The 20,765-nt window shown below is 35.6% G+C and overlaps 1 protein-coding gene across 6 annotated transcripts in view; it reads right to left on the bottom strand.

The window, feature by feature from the left end:
• phactr1 (phosphatase and actin regulator 1) overlaps positions 1 to 20,765 on the bottom strand; it is a 26,256-nt gene extending 5,491 nt beyond the window's left edge. The window contains exons 1-7 of one of the 6 annotated variants that reach the window (XM_067384505.1): positions 20,641 to 20,765; positions 4,459 to 4,620; positions 3,704 to 3,784; positions 3,474 to 3,572; positions 698 to 904; positions 386 to 620; positions 5 to 177 (exon numbers count right to left, since the gene is read on the bottom strand). In XM_067384505.1, coding sequence (XP_067240606.1) covers positions 5 to 177; positions 386 to 620; positions 698 to 904; positions 3,474 to 3,572; positions 3,704 to 3,784; positions 4,459 to 4,620; positions 20,641 to 20,761 — 1,078 coding nt within the window. In that variant the 5' untranslated portion in view covers positions 20,762 to 20,765. Of the gene's footprint in view, positions 1 to 4; positions 178 to 385; positions 621 to 697; positions 905 to 3,473; positions 3,573 to 3,703; positions 3,785 to 4,458; positions 4,624 to 5,411; positions 6,799 to 9,510; positions 11,115 to 20,640 lie in introns of those variants that run through there. The other 5 variants (XM_067384502.1, XM_067384503.1, XM_067384504.1 and 2 more) reach the window with 5 other exon arrangements.

The following is a 20,765-nucleotide window of genomic DNA, read 5'->3' as shown; positions in this document are numbered from 1 at the left end:
ATACTTGTAAACAGTGAGTCGTCATCATCCTCTTCTTCCTCGTCCTCTTCCTCATGCGAGCTGAAGGTGTGTGTGATGAGCGTGTGTGTGTTGGCGGGAGTTTGGTGCATTGAATCTCTGTTCTCCTTCTCCTCTTCCGTCTCCATCAGGACAGATGGCACCGCCTGCAGTACAGAACTAAACACACACACACACACGCAGTGAGATGCACGTATGCACACGACAGGTGTGTATTTCAGGGATGTAAAGTTCAGATGGTAAAAAAGCAAAATACTGAAAGTTTTATTTTAAGTATTAACACAGCTTTAATGTCACATTATGTAATTGTGTGAAGATAGATAGCTAGTAAATGTGTGTGTGTGTGTGTAAGAGTGTGTGTCCTCACCTCTCGAGCCTCTGCATGGTGAGCGCGAGTGTTTTGTTGAGCTCCTCTATGATGCGGCTGGGCGGGTGGAGCGACAGCGGCAGGGTGGCGAACTGCTGCGAGTGAGCGTGTGCGAGCGCATGTGTGTGCGTGTGCGTGCCCTGGGATGGCAGGCATTTGAGGGAAAACGAGGGCGCTGGCTCACATATCATCACTTTCTTTGGAGGGAGAGGCGGTGACAGTCTGGCAAGCGTCTCTGAAGAGAAGAAGAGACAGAGTTATGGTTTCCACGATGGTTTCATGAGCGAAAGACGAGCGGTACAGCGGCGTCACCTGTAAGATGGTTGGGAATTCTGCTGTATGGCTTCGGCGGTAAGGCAGGAGGCTGTTTCAGTGACGACGGCCTCACGTGAGTGATGTCAGTGCTGTCGCCAGGCAACGGCACAGGCTTCACAGAGGGCGGGGCTTGAGATGGCTTTGGGACGAGATCTGAGAGACACGCCACAGTTTCTCCAGACGACTGGACCTCTGAGAACGACACTAGATGAGATAGAATGCCAAAATTTTAGTTTTTCCGACAGCCCTAATATATATGTATATAAATGTATTACATCTCTTAAGGGCCATTCACAGCAAGGATGATAACTATAATGATAATGATAAAGATATATCAAGAAAATATACAAGAATAGCACACAACACAACTATAACGATAATGGCACAGAGAAACGATATCGTTGGAATCAGAACTATTTTTTTTCCAGCTGATGAAGGATAAAACATTCTCAGCCAATCAGAATCCATCCTGCTTTCAGAGCTCGAGCATTTAAAGTGACAGACAACAAAACTGCAGCGCGTGCTTATAATATTTAATATTATAATATTGTGCGCTGGTGCGAACGCTAAAATGTTATAGTTATCGTTCTTGGTGTGAACGGGCCTTTATGCTCACCAAGAGTGCATATGTTTAATCAAAAATACAGTAAAAACTGTAATATTATTACAACTTTAAATAGCTGTTTTCTTTGTGAAAAGCCTAATTTATTCCTGTGATCAAAGCTGAATTTTCAGCATCATTACTCCAGTCTTCAGAGTCACATGATCCTTCAGAAATCATTCTAATATGATGATTTGCTGCTCAAGAAACATTTATGATTATTATCAATGTTGAAAACAGTAATTTTTGTGGAAACCGTGATATATTTCCTGGCAACATTTATTGAAACTATCCAGCAAAAACATCAGGTTTGACACTAATCAGCATCTCATTAACATATAACCACCCTAATTTGCATATAAACACACATTAAGCATTCTTGATGCACATCAGTGTGAAATACAGGTACGGTACCAGGAATTGCCTTATGAAGAGGGTTAAAGGTGCCCTAGATTAAAAAATTGAATTTATCTTAGCATAGTTGAATAACAAGAGTTCAGTACAAGGAAATGACATACAGTGAGTCTCAAACTCCATTGTTTCCTCCTTCTTATATAAATCTCATTTGTTTAAAAGACTTCCGGAAAACACACGGATCTCAACATAACACCGACTGTTACGTAACAGTCAGGATCATTAATATGTATGACCCCAATATTTGCATATGCCAGCTCATGTTCAAGGCATTAGACAAGGGCAGTCAGTATTAATGTCTGGATCTGTGCACAGCTGAATCATCAGACTAGGTAAGCAAGCAAGAACAACAGTGAAAAATGGCAGATGGAGCGATAATAACTGACATATGATCCATGATATCATGATATTTTTAGTGATATTTGTGAATTGTCTTTCTAAATGTTTCGTTAGCATGTTGCTAATGTACTGTTAAATGTGGTTAAAGTTACCATCGTTTCTTACTGTATTCACGGAGACGAGAGCCGTCGCTATTTTCATTATTAAACACTTGCAGTCTGTATAATTCATAAACACAACTTCATTCTTTATAAATCTCCAACAGTGTAGCATTAGCCGTTAGCCACAGAGCACAGCCTCAAACTCATACAGAATCAAGTCTTAACATCAAAATAAATACTTTACTCACATAATTCGAAACATGCATACAGCATGCATGATGAACATCTTGTAAAGATCCATTTGAGGGTTATATCAGCTGTGTGAACTTTGTAAATACACTGTAATATAGTCGAGAGCTCGTGTGGCAGGGAGCAGGCGAATTAAAGGGGCGGCGCGCTGCCAAAATCAGTGTATTGTTAATGATGCCCCAAAATAGGCAGTTAAAAAAATTAATAAAAAAGAATGTATGGGGTATTTTGAGCTGAAACTTCACAGACACATTCAGGAGACACCTTATGCTGCGTTCACACCAAACGCAAATAGAGCGTCAAATTCGCGTCTAGTTTGCCGCTTGAACATTTTGAATGCATTCGCGCGTCTAGAGCGAAATAGACGCGCGTAAAAAACAAGCTTTTGAAGCTAAATTGACGCGCGTCCGAGGCGAAATCCGATTCTTGTGGCAGGGGCAAGTGCTAGGCAGTTGTCTGTTTGCAAGATGGTCCTTGGTCCAAGATGGTTGCGAGGTCCTTTTTATTCCTGTCTCTATAGAAGTATGAACTTGTGTCATAAATCTCTGGGTGACTGCTCACTGATAATATCTCCATTTTGAATGAGTGACTCCAGGCGGGCCTGCCGCCACAACAGCAAGCATGCTCCTGATTGGTTAACGTGGCGCAAATTTACGCCAAAGTTAAATTTTTTCAACTCGGGCGTCAGGCGCGAATTCGCGTCAAACGCGTAAATGCACAAAAAGCACCATTCGGGCGTAACGCGCATATCGTGCGAAACGCTCAATTCGTGTCATTCGCGCGAATGAGGCGAATTCGCATCTTCCGCGCTAAACGCCTCATTCGCGCCGCGAGACCTCCAGACCTCGCGTTAACGCGTGTTTACATTGACTTAACATTGAAATCATTCGCACCAGACGCTCTATTCGCGTTTGGTGTGAACACAGCATTAGACTGATATTACATCTTGTGAAAAACCATTCTTGGGCACCTTTAAAAAAATTATCCCCAAAGAGCAAAGTATGCCTGTATTTGGTGCAAGAACATTACAAGTGGACTTCAGCTGGTGAAGATGTGTAGTGTAACTCACCTGCCACTGTGACGCTGGTGTCTACAGTCTCTGATACTGGACTGATGACCGTCTGTCTGTCCAGGTCACTCACACACATGTCACCGCTGACCTCCTCTACTGACAGAGAGAAAGACGTTTCACTCTCACTTAGTTCCAGTAAAACACATTCTGCTTGAACGGATAAAGACCAAAATCTCTGAATCAAGTCAATAACATTGATTATGAGTTTGTATAATGTAGGCGTGTACCTTTTTCATACACTTCCTTCAGCACGCCTCTCTTGATGAGCTCTTCTCTGCTCTGACGGGTCGACATCTTCCTCTCCAGCACTGCAAAGCATTCACAAAACCACTTTTGAGGTTGTTTAAGTCTCTTCTGCTCAACAAAACTGCATTTATTTGATCAAAAATACAGTAAAAACAGTGAAATATTATTACAATTTAGAATAGCAGTTTTCTATGTCAATATATTGTAAAATGTAATTTATTTCTTGTGATCAATACTGAATTTTTTAGCTTTTTTTTCTTCAGTGTCACATGATTCTTCAGAAATCATTCTAATATGCTGATTTGCTGCACAAGAATCATTTCTGATGTTGAAAACAGTCAGATTTTGTGGAAACCGTGATGCATGCCATTCAAAAATTTGAGGTAAATATGATTTTTAAAACAAGAAAGAAAGAAAAATAAAGAAATTGATACTTTAATTCAGCAAGGACGCATTAAATTGATCAAAAGTGACAGTAAAGACATTTATAATGTTACAAAAGATTCTATGCTGTTCTTTAGAACTTTCCTGAAAAAAATCCTGAAAAATAAAATGTATCAGTTTCCACAAAAAGCTGCAAAATGTATTTTTAATGAGCATAAGTGTCATCTTTCAACAACATTAAAAACATTGTAATTATTCCAAACTTTTGACCGCTAGTGTATAACTGAAAACAGTGTGTGTGTGTGTGTGTGTGTGTGTATCTACACACAGTTGTGTTGTCCATGTGACGAACCTGCAGACGTCTGTTTGAACTTGTCGCTCTTTTTCTTTCTCCATTTCCACGGCTTGAAGAGTCGTCCTAGACTGGCCAGTTTGCTCCGTCTGCGGATCGGCGGCGTGTGCGTCCCGGGCACCAGAGAATCAGAGCGCATGGCCGCCAGCCGCTCGGCACCCTCTGCTGAACACACACAAACACACTTATAAGGAATAAGTCACCCAAATATGAAAATTATGCCATAATTTACTGTCAATAGTCAGGGCTGGGCGATAAAACGATATTCGATATAAACGGCATTGACAAACATGAGTTTCAATCTACAAATCACAACATTTACCATGGATTTACTGTAGTAAGACTAATTGCACCATGGTATTGTGGCAGAAATGTAGGATATTGATAATGAATTGTATCATATTATTAATGTATTAAAGGAGTAATGGAATATAATGAATGTGTTTGTTGTTATTTGTGCATTTGCATGTATACTAAATGTTTTAGGCTACTGTTTTTCATAAGATTTTACCTGTGGTTATCATGATCTAAATGTATGATACTATGGATATCCAATGGTTAATTTTAATAAAAGTAGAGTCCAAACTCAAACAGTCAGAATATTTAAATTTTACCCTTGGCTTGTTACAATTTTTACAGGAAAAAAAAAAAAAAAAACAGCACTCAAATTCTTCATAATATCTTGTGTTCAATGAAACCGAAAACAACATGAGGGTGAGTAAATGACAAAAACTTCCAGTTTTGGGTGAATTATTCCTTTAACAAGTAAATCTACAAACCAAATCTATAAACTAGTGAGATTACACTAACAATTTCCAGAAGCTGCAATTAAAACGTCAAGGTATTAAATAAACCGAACGGTCATAAATCAAGTAAATGAGTCAAAAGAATTTAGAAAGTAAAGAAACTAAGTGAATAATTGCATCATAAATGACACAGCAGAGTCCAAATACCTTTAGGATCAAGTAAGTGGAAAAACTCCCCTTCTTCCCATTTTGTGTCACACGTATAGGATTACGCTGAAGTTTTCAGACCTTTTTTATTACTTTTTCCATTTGGTAACTCATATAAATCAGGGCGAAGAACATTCATTTTCTTAGATTAAGGGGGAAACGACTGTAAAGTGTGAATTTCTAATCCCATCTTCTGACCTCAGGAGAATAATCTTCAGATGTTCTTCACGTCAGCAGAGCTTTCTGCTCTCTAATAATCCACTATTAATTTCACAGAGTGATTAATAAGGTCCCTTACTGACTGTTACGTGTGGAAGAAGCGTTCACTATGAGTCCAATGATGCATTCCCTTACAAAACATAAGTATACTTCAAATTAAGTATACTTAAGTAAAGTTCAAGTATATTTTATGAAGTAAGTATTCGAATGTCAGTGCACTAGTAGTATACTTATAAGTGTACTATTTCAAAACTACTTGGGACTAAATTGGCCCACTTTTTAGTGTATAAAAGTATACTTTAAGTGTAAACTTTGAGTAAACATCTAGCAACATTTTTCATTTGTACTGCAACTATAATACAAGTGAACTTATAGGTATATTGATAGTTTACTAGTTAAATACTTGTAGCACATTTTTAGTTTATGAAAGTACACTTCTCAGTAAACTACTAGTTTAGTAGTTTTATACTTTTGCACTTTATTATGTATACTACTGTGTTCCTATTTATGTATTAATTAATTTGTAATATACTTAAAATATACCTATAACCGTACTTTTCCTATGTTCACTACCAGTGGACTACACAAAAATTCACATAAACATATCTGTTTTCTTTATAAATCAATATTTTCAAACAAATCTACTGTATTGGATGCCAAAACATGTACGTTTATAAGACAGCGTGTAAATAAAAGTATTTAATATGTACTATTTTTTTGCGAGTATTTAATAATCACAAAAAAAATGTAAGAAAATTTGATTTATTTTAAACAGTAAGACTAAACGTGTTGAGCTATATAACAATAATTCGTTTTCTGTCTATAAATATATCAAAACAGTTGTTCTCTTGTCTATTAAAACATGTAAACATTAAAGCGTCTTTGGTGTTTCCATGGTTTCTACAAAATAAAAGCGGAAACCGAGGGTAACGCGGGTTACCAAGGTAACCGAGGGTATGACGCAATTGACAGGTGACTCCTCACACGTCCCGGAGCGTTGATTAAAAACTGCAATTTTCAAATAGTTTCAAATAGATTTACAAATAGTTGAAAACATTTGGGATATTGTAAGTACTCAAGTGAACAAAATATATAAAACTGGCCTAGTGGTTTTTGGATATTTTACTGCAAAATTCTTACATATTGCACCTTTAAGTGTAATTTTAAGTATATTTCTGAGAATTAAGTAGACTGAAAGTAATTAAGTAGCAGCTAAATACCATATATATAAAAATATATATATATATATATATATATATATATATATATATATATATGTATATATGAGTCATTCCATGAAACCGGTACAATTTGGACTTACACTTTTACCAAAATGTATTACTTTTCTGAACACCCCACAACATTAATGACATATTTAACTTCCAGAAAAACACATTTTCCCATCTCATGCATCAAATCCCTATTATTATTGGTCATTATTTTAAGTTATGGACACTATGGGAGCTCTCTGAATATTATTATAAAATGTATTTGTGATAAAATCAACATTTTCCTATCAATCAGATGACCCTCACACTAATTCAGTCATTGCAAATATAAAAGTGACATAAAATCTCACATAAAAATGTAGGTGTGACGCGGTTGAGATTTTTTGGCCACTGCTCTAAATCTAGTGAATAAATGGAGATCACATGACATGCGTGATATTAAGAAATCATGAATAATTTTGATCATTTTCACAAGTAATAGTTTTCTATCTTTAATTGATGTAACGAGTCGTTAAGCTTGACAAACACAATTTCACAACATCATTTAGTTATAATTATTAAAGAAGGTGCTAACTCGCCTGTGTCTGCTCACAATGATGTCACTTCCTATTAATGATGTCACATAAGTGTCAGTTGATTATGGTTTGTGTCACGGGGTCGAGGGGTTACTGAGGTACGGAACTAAATCATGTGATTTTAATGAAAAAACATCACCAGCAAAAAAGCACAGATGCATATTTATGGGAATGGCAAAATGAAGGACTTTTTCCTCATTTTATTATTCATATCCCAAGAACACTTTCATAGAAGGCCTCGTGGGACGTGACAAAATCAACTGAAAAAAACTAAATAATTTCTAATATGAAGATAAAATGTATGTCATGTTTTTAAACATTATTAAAGGAGACGTTTCAATTAATACAGAAAGCTTTTAAAAACATATTTTTGTGACCCAATAGATAAAATACACTGAAGTTAAATAAAAGCTAAATTCACCAACAAAAATGGCTATATCTGTCTGGTCCGAAGAGCACAACAGCTGCTCTGAAATCATTGGAAACTTCCTCTGGGAAAACTGGAAGCATTCTGGATGCTTTCAAAATGACGCTGCTGTAAAAATAGGCTGCTGTTGCATTAAAACAGGTCAGCAGGTAAAGGAAAGAATCATGCTCGATTTTCCAGAAGGGCTTTTCTGCTGAAGGAGGCTGAACGTTCACTTCAGCTCCACATCTGACCGATGAATGTAGGTCAAACCAGCTACTGACTTCACAGGATACAGAACGCAAGAACATAAACTACCAAACAATAAAATGTGGTTTAGTGCCAGCATATTAGTGATAACATAAGAAATCAACACTGAGTAAGAAATACTCTTATTTAAATAACATAACATCATCAGGGTAACATGTGACCCACTACATACTACTACTAAATATTAGATTATATATTTTATATCAAATATTTCATATAATATTTATACATAATTCTTTGTAACTAAACAATTGATGGTCCCCATTGACTTCAATTGTTTTTTTTTTTTCTTCATACTAAGGAAGTCAGTGATGTCCCAAAACTGTCTGGTTACCCATATTCTTTAAAATATCTTCTTTTGTGTGCAACAAATTTGAAATTTATACAGGTTTGGAACAACTTGAGGGAGAATAAATGGTGATTTTTTTGGTGTACTGTCCCTTTAAATAGTTAAGGATAAAATATTTATACATAATTCTTACATTTAATATATAAACTATTTAATATTTTATTTAATAATTGTATATATTAAATATTTATATTTTTGTATATTTATATATATAATGTATATTTAATGATACATCACATCCTGTTGTTCACTGTAAATTACAAGGTGACTCATAATTTCTACTTACGAAAAACTCTAATTTTAAAGATATTTGACTGTAAAAGAACACATTAAGTATTTTACAGTAAACTTCTGTATTATAATTTTTTTTTTACATTAAATATGACATCATGGTAATATTACAGTATCTAATTTTGCTAGTTAACAGATGATATTGTCAGAAGTGCAAGGATTAAAAATGATAAACTTAAATATTAATTGTTTATGAAGTTGCAGCTATAACAAATGTTATACAGGAAATACATGTTATTCTGTATAAAATGTATATTATTTTGTTATACAAACACATTACATTAAAGTAAACAATATATTTTGCATTTTTTAAATGTGGACAAGTGTTAAAGAGACAGTACACCAAAAAATAATAAATACTAAAATAATTTTGTCCTCATTTACTCACCCTCAAGTTGTTCCAAACCTGTATAAATTTCAAATTTGTTGAACACAAAGGAAGATATTTTGAAGAATGTTTGTAACTAAACAATTGTTGGTCCCCATTGACTTCCATTGTATTTTTCTTTTTTTTCATACTAAGTCAGTGATGCCCCAAAACTGTCTGGTTACCCATATTCTTTAAAATATCTTCTTTTGTGTACAACAGAAGAAAAAAAAAATCAGGTTTGGAACAACTTGAGGGCGAGATTTTTTTTGGTGTACTGTCCCTTTAAATAGTTAAGGATTAAATAGGCCACCATAAACATGAATAAATTGATTGTACAGCATCGGTCCGGACGGGTCCATCATCATCCTCATCATCATCCTCATCACTCACCGTCCCGGATGTCATTCCCGCGGCTGCAGTTGCTGCAGATGTGCTTGATATGACCGGAGATCACAAACGGAGTGTTGTTGTTACCGGGGGCGGTGGGCTGCCGCAGTTTGACCAGGTTAAAGGCTCTCCGTTTGCGCGGTTTCTCTGCGGACGACGATGATGATAATGATGAAGAAGATGACGCGTCCTCCCGTAGCCGAGATGTGATCCAGGTCCCGTGCGCTCCCGTGAATGCGGGACCCGCCATGGGCGCAGCGGCGGATCCGTGTCTATCCGTCACACCCCGGGATGGTGCGGATATCGAACGGAAGAGCGCGTGCATGAGCCTTACCGATCATCCCGAGCCGCGCAAAACGGGTATATATTATCGTCCCGTGCGCGAGACCACCGACGACACGCGCAAAAACGTTGGCCCACCTGAGCAGAAGCGCGCGCGTGTGTATATTTACACACATAAACACGCTGATTTAAGACTCTTTCCTATTTAATTTTTTTTAAATATATATCACACCTTTAAAATCCGTCGTTATTTACGCGCAAATGAATGTTTATCATACGCGGACGGATGCGCCTCTCGGTAGCATCACTTCAAATTCATCAAAGTGACGCAATGCCGTGAAGTCCACGTAAAAATACGCGGACCGGAATCCACCGTTAACGGGAGCGAATTCACGGATCCTATCCTACTACGGCGAGAACTTCTCTTATGAATATTAATGAGCCAACCAGCAGGCACATCTGATTGGAAGCCGCTGTTAAGTGTGACGGCTTGGCTCATAAATATTAATGACGCAATGGTAACCGTTAACATCTATTTTTATTTTTTTAATTAGTGTTTAACATTTATTTAGATTGTATTTATTTTTTAATCACCAGGCAGCGTGAACTTATTCATGAGAGCTAAGCCTTCGCCATAGTATTATTTTTAGTCCATAAACAAAGAGAATCCAGACCGGATCTACCGAGAGACCCCGCCTACGTCACCGTGTTTTGAATGGCTGCGCTTTCTGAAGCCTGAACTAAAATAAAAATAATAACTGTAACCATTTTCCCCCAAGACTGTCTGTGTCCACACCTATTGCTAAATGCTGCTTTAATATATCTATTATTCATAACGAAATATCTCTATAAATCTCTACTATAAATACCATAATGATATTTAATAGACTCTATTGACACATTATTTTTGTTTTTGCAAGGAAAACATTTAGAGTAAAATAAATTAAAAATAAGATTAAAATAAATAAACAAATTATTAATATAAATAATATGTTTATATATATATTTAAAAGTAACATAATAGAAGTTAATATTAAATATTCTCCAAATAATATTTACACATATTTATAATCTTTGGGTCTGCATTAAAATCTGTGGAAAAATGTTGAGTAAAATAGGCTAATAATCAAATAAACAGTACAGTACAGAAATTAAATATTTTCCAAATAATATTTTATTTACACATATTTAGCCTAAATTAATTTAAATATAAATTGGGACTTTATGCATTAAAATATATAGCTGGATTTTTAATTTTTTAAAAATGCTGGGTTAAAAACAACCTAAGCTGGGTTGAAAATTGACAAACCCAGCAGTTGGGTTAAATGTTTGCCCAACCTGCTGGGTAGTTTTATTTAACTCAACTATTGTTTAAAATGACTGTATTTCTTGCTTAATGAACCCAAAGTATGTTGGAAATTAACATTTATTAATATGTTTAATGAATAATAATTAAATAATAAACATTTATTAAATTGCTTATTAATAAATATTCAACTTTTGATTATTATTGTCGCCTCTAGTAATTATGTGTCTGATTTTTAATGTTCAACCCATTTTGGGTTCATTTTAAGCCAGACATATAGTCATTTTTAAATAATATTTGGGTTAAACCCTCTGGTCCTCTTCGGTCAAAAATGTCAACAAAAAAATCAAGGACAGGGTTGTTTGGGTTAAATGTTTGACTAACTTCATTTAGGAGTCACACTTGCCTTCTTTACGGTCAAAAGTGACCGAAATTTAACTTTTCTGTTTTTGAGGAAAACCAATGTAACATATTTTTGTTCAATAATATTTTTTGATTATTGTATAAACTTTTGAAGGTATTTTATGATACTATGCAATATTTATACAATTTTTATTAGCCATTTTTCCCCATTGAAAATAATACAATTTTTTTCTAATGTAATTTTTAATTATTTTTTCAATTAAAGCAGTATTCCATGTTAAAATAGAGACATGGCATTTAAAGGTGCCCTAGAATTGAAAATTTAATTTACCTTATAGTAAATATATAGAAGTACATAGTTGAATAACAAGAGTTCAGTACATGGAAATGACATACAGTGAGTCTCGAACTCCATTGTTTCCTCCTTCTTATATAAATCTCATTTGTTTAAAAGACCTCCAAAGAACAGGCGAATCTCAACATAACACAGACTGTTACGTAACAGTCAGGATCATTAATATGTATGACCCCAATATTTGCATATACCAGCCCATGTTCAAGGCATTAGACAAGGGCAGCCAGTATTAACGTCTGGATCTGTGCACAGCTGAATCATCAGACTAGGTAAGCAAGCAAGAACAACAGTGAAAAATGTCAGATGGAGCACTAATAACTGACATGATCCATGATATCATGATATTTTTAGTGATATTTGTAAATTGTCTTTCTAAATGTTTCGTTAGCATGTTGCTAATGTACTGTTAAATGTGGTTAAAGTTACCATCGTTTCTTACTGTATTCACGGAGACAAGAGTCGTCGCTATTTTCATTTTTAAACACTTGCAGTCTGTATAATTCATAAACACAACTTCATTCTTTATAAATCTCTCCAACAGTGTAGCATTAGCCGTTAGCCACGGAGCGTAGCCTCAAACTCATACAGAATCAAACGTAAACATCAAAATAAATACTTTACTCACATAATTCGAAACATGCATGCAGTATGCATGACGAACATCTTGTAAAGATCAATTTGAGGGTTATATTAGCTGTGTGAACTTTGTAAATGCACTGTTTTATAGTCGAGAGCTCGGGAGGGCAGGGAGCACGAGCATTTAAAGGGGCCACAGCCTGAATCGCCGCATTTTTAATGATGCCCCAAAATAGGCAATTAAAAAAATTAATAAAAAAAAAATCTATGGGGTATTTTGAGCTGAAACTTCACAGACACATTCAGGGGACACCTTACACTTATATTACATCTTATGAAAAAGCATTCTATGGCACCGTTAAAATGTGATTAGAGGTAGATTAGTGCCATCTGGTGGGAGTAAATAAAGAAAAACTTATGTAATGCCTCGTGTAACCACCAGATTCCTATGAAGTTCTATATAAAGTGGCTTATAAATTCTCTAGTGGTTTTTAGACACAAATATTTGGATTTATACTTAGACATTCTCAAAGACTACTTTTTGTCAAAGTTTATTTATTTATTTTGTTTGTTTGTTTGAAATGTTGATTTTAAGTGTCAGTTTTTGCATTAATTTTACTACAGTCAAACCTGAACACAGAGGAGGGCGTTTTGTTACACATAACATCAAAATTCAATAAATGTGTCTATTTTGCACGTTAGCAGAGTCACCCCTTCATTTCTGTGCACTTTTTTTCTGCACAGTGTCTGATTTGTAGTTTGTGCCAACAAATGATTCTGTGAGTATTCGTATTTTTTCGTATTTCCCATTCATTTCCTATGTCGGTCATTTTTGACCGCAAAGAAGGTAAGAGTGACTATATTTTTATGACCCTTTAACATGTCCGAATCATGTCCTTGATTTTTTTGTGTGTTCATATTGCTAATGCGACAAAAGTCACCAAGTGTCATCTCGTTCTAATGAAGCAACAATTTTTAACATTTCAAAATATAAAAATTTTCAGTCAAAAATGACCGAAGAGGACCAGAGGGTTTAACCCAAACATTGTTTAAAAATGACTATATGTCTGACTTAAAATGAACCCAAAACGGGTTGAACATTAAAAATCAGACACATAATTAATAGACAATAATAATCAAAAGGTGAATATTTATTAATAAGCAATTTAATAAATGTTTATTGTTTAATTATTATTCATTAAACATATTAATAAATGTTAATTTCCAACATACTTTGGGTTCATTAAGCAAGAAATACAGTCATTTGTAAACAACAGTTGAGTTAAATAAAACTACCCCGCAGGTTGGGCAAACATTTAACCCAACTACTGGGTTAAAACAACCCAACTGCTGGGTTTGTCCATTTTCAACCCAACGTTTTTAACATTTTTAAAGTATTTTTTAGACTGTAGGGTCTTTCGCATGAGGATGATCATCTTTGGGGGTCTGAAAGATTATAATCAGGAAACTGCTAATAAAGAAGAATTATTGGTGGTTAAATGCACATCATCATCATCACATATTTACTAACATCTGTGCAGATGTTTGATCAGCGATCTGAGCTCTTCATTTTGTGGTTGCTTCACTAAACTGGCCCCAGAACAGATGAACAGATGCAGAACTGAGGAACATGTGCAGATGAAATATTATCTAGGAGGATAAATCGAACCGTGACTCATATGCTGGAAGGAATATCTTCTCATGCTTTCTCTCTCTCCAAATCTCCAGCAGATGGCAATCATTCTGTGTGTGAGAAAATTAACCCTCGTCATTTTAAGTAGCCTATATGTGCGACATTAATCGTGTTTGAAAACGCATATATACTTTGTCGTGTGTGTGAATCAGTTGAATATCACAAAATAATGTCCAGGTCACATGATGCAACCCCCAAAGACCTCAAAAACATGAAAATAGGAAAAAAAAGAAAAGAAAAAAGACTTAATTTCCTTTATGCAAAATGATATATTACCTCTTTTAGGGTGAAATGCAACCCATTTTCAATACATTTACCCAATGCCTACATGTTCCTGGGAAAAGCATAGGAAATTAGGCTTCGTTTACAGAATGACTAAACGAATGCTAATTTAACTAGTAAATGACAGTATTTGTGCGAAGCAAATGATGGTCATTATTATCTAAATCGCTGTGCGGTGCAGCAGAATGACTGTTTTGTAACTCATCCGTCTGCTACAGAAGTCAGCTTGATGCGTTGCATAGAGAAACAGTTTAATCCATGCTGTTATGCAACCGTATCCCTTTAACACACACACACACACACACACACACACACACACACACACACACACACACACACATACAGCGGTAATACATCTGACATTCTAACACATTTCAGTGATTGGCTTATTCTGAGCTGAACTGTCATCGTTACACACACACACACACTCAGCCTGCAGGCGATGTCTGTTTGAGTATCAGATGAGTGTCTGTTGTGTCTGGCCTCAGCAAAATACCCTCACAGCATATTGATCTATCAGCTCATTCAACCACAAGAACAGCAGTGAAATACACTAGTCACACTTCAGCAGTGTTGTTATTGAGTAACACTTTACAGTAAGGTCTCATTTGTTAACATTAGTTAATATATTAACTACCATGAACTAACAGTGAGCATTTTATGACATTTAATAATCATTGTCAGTGTTAGCTAATACAAAAATAAACTTTTAATTGTAAAAACGTTTAAATAGTAAATGCTGAAATTAACATTAACTAAGACTAATAAATGCTTTAGAAGTAAAAAACCCTTGTTATTAGCGACACTGGTGGCCATTAATCTTAGTGGTGGGGGTGTTACGTCCCAGAGTGTTTTGGTGTGTAACTGTCATATCCCTGTGTGTGTGTCCTGTGCTGTGTTGTGCCCTGTTTCTCTCCCTCACTCTCGTACTCAGGTTAATTGCCACCAGCTGCAACTCGTTGTGAGCATGCCTGAGTCTGAGCAGAGCTGTATATATGGTGCATTCTGAAGATCCTGTGCTGAGGAACACTTCTCCCCAGCCTCAGAGTGGAAACTGAAATTGTTTGCCTGAGTGTACTGTGTGTGACTGAGGGTTAACAGTTTTGAGTTAGGTGTGGGCCTATACTTTTTCTGTGTGCTAGCATCATTCTTTAGCCTGCTTTCGGGTTAATCCATGTGTGGGTAACTAGAAGGTATTGTATCATTTAACTCAATCATTATTGGGTTATCTGGGAATCGTAGGGAGAGAGTGCCTTTTTTTTTGTGTACAATTGTTTTCTCCTGTTTATTGTTTTAAAGAGGGAGCTCAGGGAAGTTTGTGTTGTTGTTTTTTCATCTTTGTTTTTGAGTAGGGTAAGTAGATTCTCTAAACCTTAGTTAGCTCCAGTTTTGTTTGTTGTTTTAGGTATACTCTCTCCTGAGAATTTATTCCCTCATGTTCTCCTTCTGGCAAGCTCTTTTTGGTATAAGGAAATAAACATTTAGACTTTCCCTTAAAGTGGTGTTGTGTTTTCCCTCTGAGACTGAGGCTGAAGTGTGTCCTCCACGTTTTCTTTTTTTTTTTTTCATCCTTGCGTTACCTTTTCTAATAAGTTATCTTATTTTCTTTTGTTGCCTTCCCTTCTAACTCCTAGACTAGAAGGGGAACGTAACAATTTTTCATATACAGAAAAAGTCATTAATACATGAAAATTCTTACATGTAGCCCCATTAACTTAACTGATGTCATAAATGAAAACTTATTGTAAAGTGTTAACAGTTATTTTTTAAATAAAAGTACTAAAAATCATTTTTGTTCATTGAAATACAGCTGAAATAAAATAAAATATTAGATGAGAAAATTAAACTTAAGAAACTTTTGTTTATATTATTTCAACTAACTGAATAAGTTCTAAAATGACTAAAACTAAAATAAAAGCTAGAAAGAAATATTTAAATAAAAATAAATAAAAAAGCATACTGAAAAAGGATAATCACCCAAACATTCTGTCATTAATTACTCACCCTCATGTCGTTCCACACCCTTAAAGGTGCCCTAGAATCAAAATTTTAATTTACCTCGGCATAGTTGAATAACAAGAGTTCAGTACATGGAAAAGACATACAGTGAGTATCAAACTCCATTGTTTCCTCCTTCTTATATAAATCTCATTTGTTTAAAAGACTTCCGGAAAACACGCGGATCTCAACATAACACCAACTGTTACGTAACAGTCGGGATCATTAATATGTACGCCCCCAATATTTGCATATGCCAGCTCATGTTCAAGGCATTACACAAGGGCAGCCAGTATTAACGTCTGGATCTGTGCACAGCTGAATCATCAGACTAGGTAAGCAAGCAAGAACAACAGCGAAAAATGGCAGATGGAGCAATAATAACTGACATGATCCATGATATCATGATATTTTAAGTGATATTTGTAAATTGTCTTTCTAAATGTTTCGTTAGCATGTTACTAATGTACTGTTAAATGTGGTTAAAGTTACCATCGTTTCTTACTGTATTCACCGAGACAAGAGCCGTCGTTATTTTCATTTTTAAACACTTGCAGTCTGTATAATTCATAAACACAACTTCATTCTTTATAAATCTCTCCAACAGTGTGTAATGTTAGCGTTAGCCACGGAGCACTATCAAACTCATTCAGAATCAATGTAAACATCCAAATAAATACTTTACTCACATAATTCGAAGAAAGCATACAGCATGCATGACGAACATCTTGTAAAGATCCATTTGAGGGTTATATTAGCTGTGTGAACTTTGTAAATGCACTGTAATATAGTCGAGAGCTCGTGTGGCAGGGAGCAGGCGAATTAAAGGGGCGGCGCGCTGCCAAAATCAGTGCATAGTTAATGATGCCCCAATATAGGCAGTTAAAAAAATTCATTTAAAAAAATCTATGGGGTATTTTAAGCTGAAACTTCACAGACACATTCAGGGGACACCTTAGACTTATATTACATCTTGTGAAAAAGCATTCTTGGACACCTTTAAGACCTTCGTTCATCTTCAGAACACAAATTAAGATATTTTTGATGAAATGTGAGAGGTTTCATAGACAGCAATATAATCAACAGGTCCAGAAAGGTACTAAAGCCAGCATTCGGACGTAAACACTGAAGCCTTCACTGTGATAATGACAGGGAAGAGAAGAGATTGTTGAATAAAGTCGTTATTTTTGTTTTGTTTTTGCACACAAAAGTATTCTCGCCTCTTCATAACATTAAGGTTGAACCACTTCAGTCACATGACTGTTTTAAAGGGATAGTTCACCCAAAAATGAAAATTTGATGTTTATCTGCTTACCCCCAGGGCATCCAAGATGTAGAGGACTTTTTTTCTTCAGTCGAACGCAAATTATGATTTTTAACTGCAACCGCTGCCGTCTGTCAGTCAAATAATAGTAGTAGATGGGAACTTCAACTATAACAGTAAATAAAACTTGCTTAGACAAATCAAAATTAAAACCTGCGGCTCGTGACGGCACATTGATGTCCTAAGACACGAAACGATCGGTTTGTGCGAGAAACCAAACATTATTTATATAATTTTTTACCTCTAATACACCACTATGTCCAACTCCGTTCAGTTTCCGGCTAGTGAGGTCAGATCGCGCTCATTGAAGTATATGGGCGAAACATCACTTCCGTTTTCAGAACGCGTTTTTTGACTTCACTAACAGGAAGCTGAACGGAGTTGGACATAGTGGTGTATTAGAGGTAAAAAATTATATAAATAATGTTTGGTTTCTCGCACAAACCGATCGTTTCGTGTCTTAGGACATCAATGTGTCGTCACGAGCCGCAGGGTTTCATTTTGATTTGTCTAAGCAAGTTTTATTTACTGTTATAGTTGAAGTTCCCATCTACTGCTATTATTTGACTGACAGACGGCAGCGGTTGCAGTTAAAAATCATAATTTGCGTTCGACTGAAGAAAAAAAGTCACCTACATCTTGGATGCCCTGGGGGTAAGCAGATAAACATCAAATTTTCATTTTTGGGTGAACTATCCCTTTAATGATGTCTTTAGTACCTTTCTGGACCTTGAAAGTGTTATACAGCTGTCTATGGACGAGTCATATACCTCTCGGATTTCATCAAAAATATCTTAATTTGTGTTCTGAAGATGAACGAAGGTCTTACAGGTGTGGAATGACATGAGGGTGAGTAATTAATGACAGAAATTTCATTTTTGGGTGAACTAACCCTTTAAGATTGTAAAATGCAACAACAACAATAACAACAACAAAAAAATGCACATCTACAACTGAAATGATCTATAAAACAAAGTTTGAATGCAGTGGTTTGAGCTGAAGGAAGTGAACAAACACTAAACCGAATGTCTGAGGAGCATCAGCACAGATTAAATTAAATGAAACAGCTTCACAATCACTGACACACTTTACAAGATTCTTCATGACAGGAAAACAGCCTGTAGGTCACAGTGACATGATCTATCACTGCTTCAGTATGATGTCATACTCACTCTAGAGTAACAGTGATGATGTCACTATTACTGGCACTATCTCTACTACTATATCTACTTTGATCAGACCAGACAGACGCACACTGAAAGAGGAAACCAAAGTCATATGATAACTTTGTGCTCACATTCAGATTTTGTTGCATTGGTGATCAACACATATTAAAAAGCAACTGCAAGAGCTACAGACACTATCAATTTCATTCGACTTTCATTGCATGCATAATGGAAGCTCATGTCGCTGATATAAACACACGAAACTGAAGTCCTGTCATTAGTCTTTACCGCTCATGTCATGACATCCTCGGCCTCTGAACTGCATGACTCAACGGCACACGTGAAGACAGTGCTGAGTTTATTTCTGTGCATTCACGAGTGTGTGTGTGTGAGTGTGTGTGTGTGTTTCCCCTTCGGAAAGCAACATCTGCTGAATTAACACACCTCTGGAGCAGCTTTACCACTTATAAAAACCATTCTTTATAGTACCATGTAAATAATGCAGTATATGGATGTGGTAATCATTCAGTACCATGGTAATACCATGTTTTTGGATATGCACCATAGTAATATTGGGATCTTTTGAAGTACCTTGAAGTAGATACTCTAAATAACATGGTATATGTCAATGCACCATGATATTTTTGACATAATATAATAGCACATGTGTGTTTGGTACCTTATCAAAGTTTATATACTATGGTATTATCTATAATATTTGGTCTGTCTAATCAATCAGTACCATAGTATTATTTTTTTTTTAGGCACTGTACCATGGTAATTTTCACAATACTTTGGACTGCCATGGTAATTCTGTGTTTTTTGCACATGTACCATGGTAATTTTGGAAGTACTTTTAAGTAATTACTCTAAATAACATTGCATATATTAATGCACATGACATATGTACCATGGTATTTTTTGAAGTAGTTTTGAGTAATATGTAAACATAATGGCATTTGTAGGCTATGTGTTTTGCACTATGTAAAAGCATGTGTTTTTGGACAAGTACCATGGTAATATTGGGATTATTTGAGTAAATACTCTAAATAACATGGTATATGTCAATGCACCACGGTATTTTTTAAGTAGCTTGGAGTAATATGTAAATATTATGGCACATGTGTATTTGGTAATGGTAATACCATGTTTTTTGCACATGTACCATGGTAATATTGGATTTTTTTGAAGTACTTTGGAGTTATTACTCTAAATAACATGGTATATATTAATGCACATGATTGTACATTGAAGTAGTTTTGAGTACTATGTAAATGTAATGGCATTTGTAGGCTATGTCAAAATAATAGCACATGTGGTGATACCATGTTTTTTGCAAATAAAATTTGATTTTTTAAGTACTTTGGAGTAAATACTCTAAATAACATTGCATATATCAATGCACCATGGTATTTTTTAAGTAGCTTGGAGTAATATGTATGGCACATGTGTATTTGGTAATGGTAATACCATGGTTTTTTGCACATGTACCATGGTAATATTGGAATTTTTAAAAGTACTTTGGAGTAAATACTCCAATTAACATGATATAATGCTCTATATGTTTTATTTGTTGACTATGTATTATGGTATTTTAAAATAGCTTGGAGTATAGTAAATATACTGTCATATGTAATAATTTTGTACCATTTACCACTGTGATATTTGATCATGTCTATGTTGATCATTATTTTTAGTTCAATATGAACAGGGTATTCATTCTGTTCCGTGGAATACATCACAATAGCATGGTATTACCACAGTACAGTAGTGAACGCGCACACTCACCTGTCTGTAATGCGTAGGACAGTCTGGTTTCGGTCAGGTACGGGGTGTCGCTCTTGGATCGGGCTCTTCTGATGGGCCGCCGGTCCACATCCTCCTGCTCGGGCGCCGCCGCCGCCGCCATCAGA

This window comes from Chanodichthys erythropterus, chromosome 4 (assembly GCF_024489055.1).
Source record: "Chanodichthys erythropterus isolate Z2021 chromosome 4, ASM2448905v1, whole genome shotgun sequence".
In the NCBI taxonomy this organism is placed as follows: domain Eukaryota; kingdom Metazoa; phylum Chordata; class Actinopteri; order Cypriniformes; family Xenocyprididae; genus Chanodichthys; species Chanodichthys erythropterus.
This window is presented reverse-complemented; position numbering and strand designations above follow the sequence as displayed.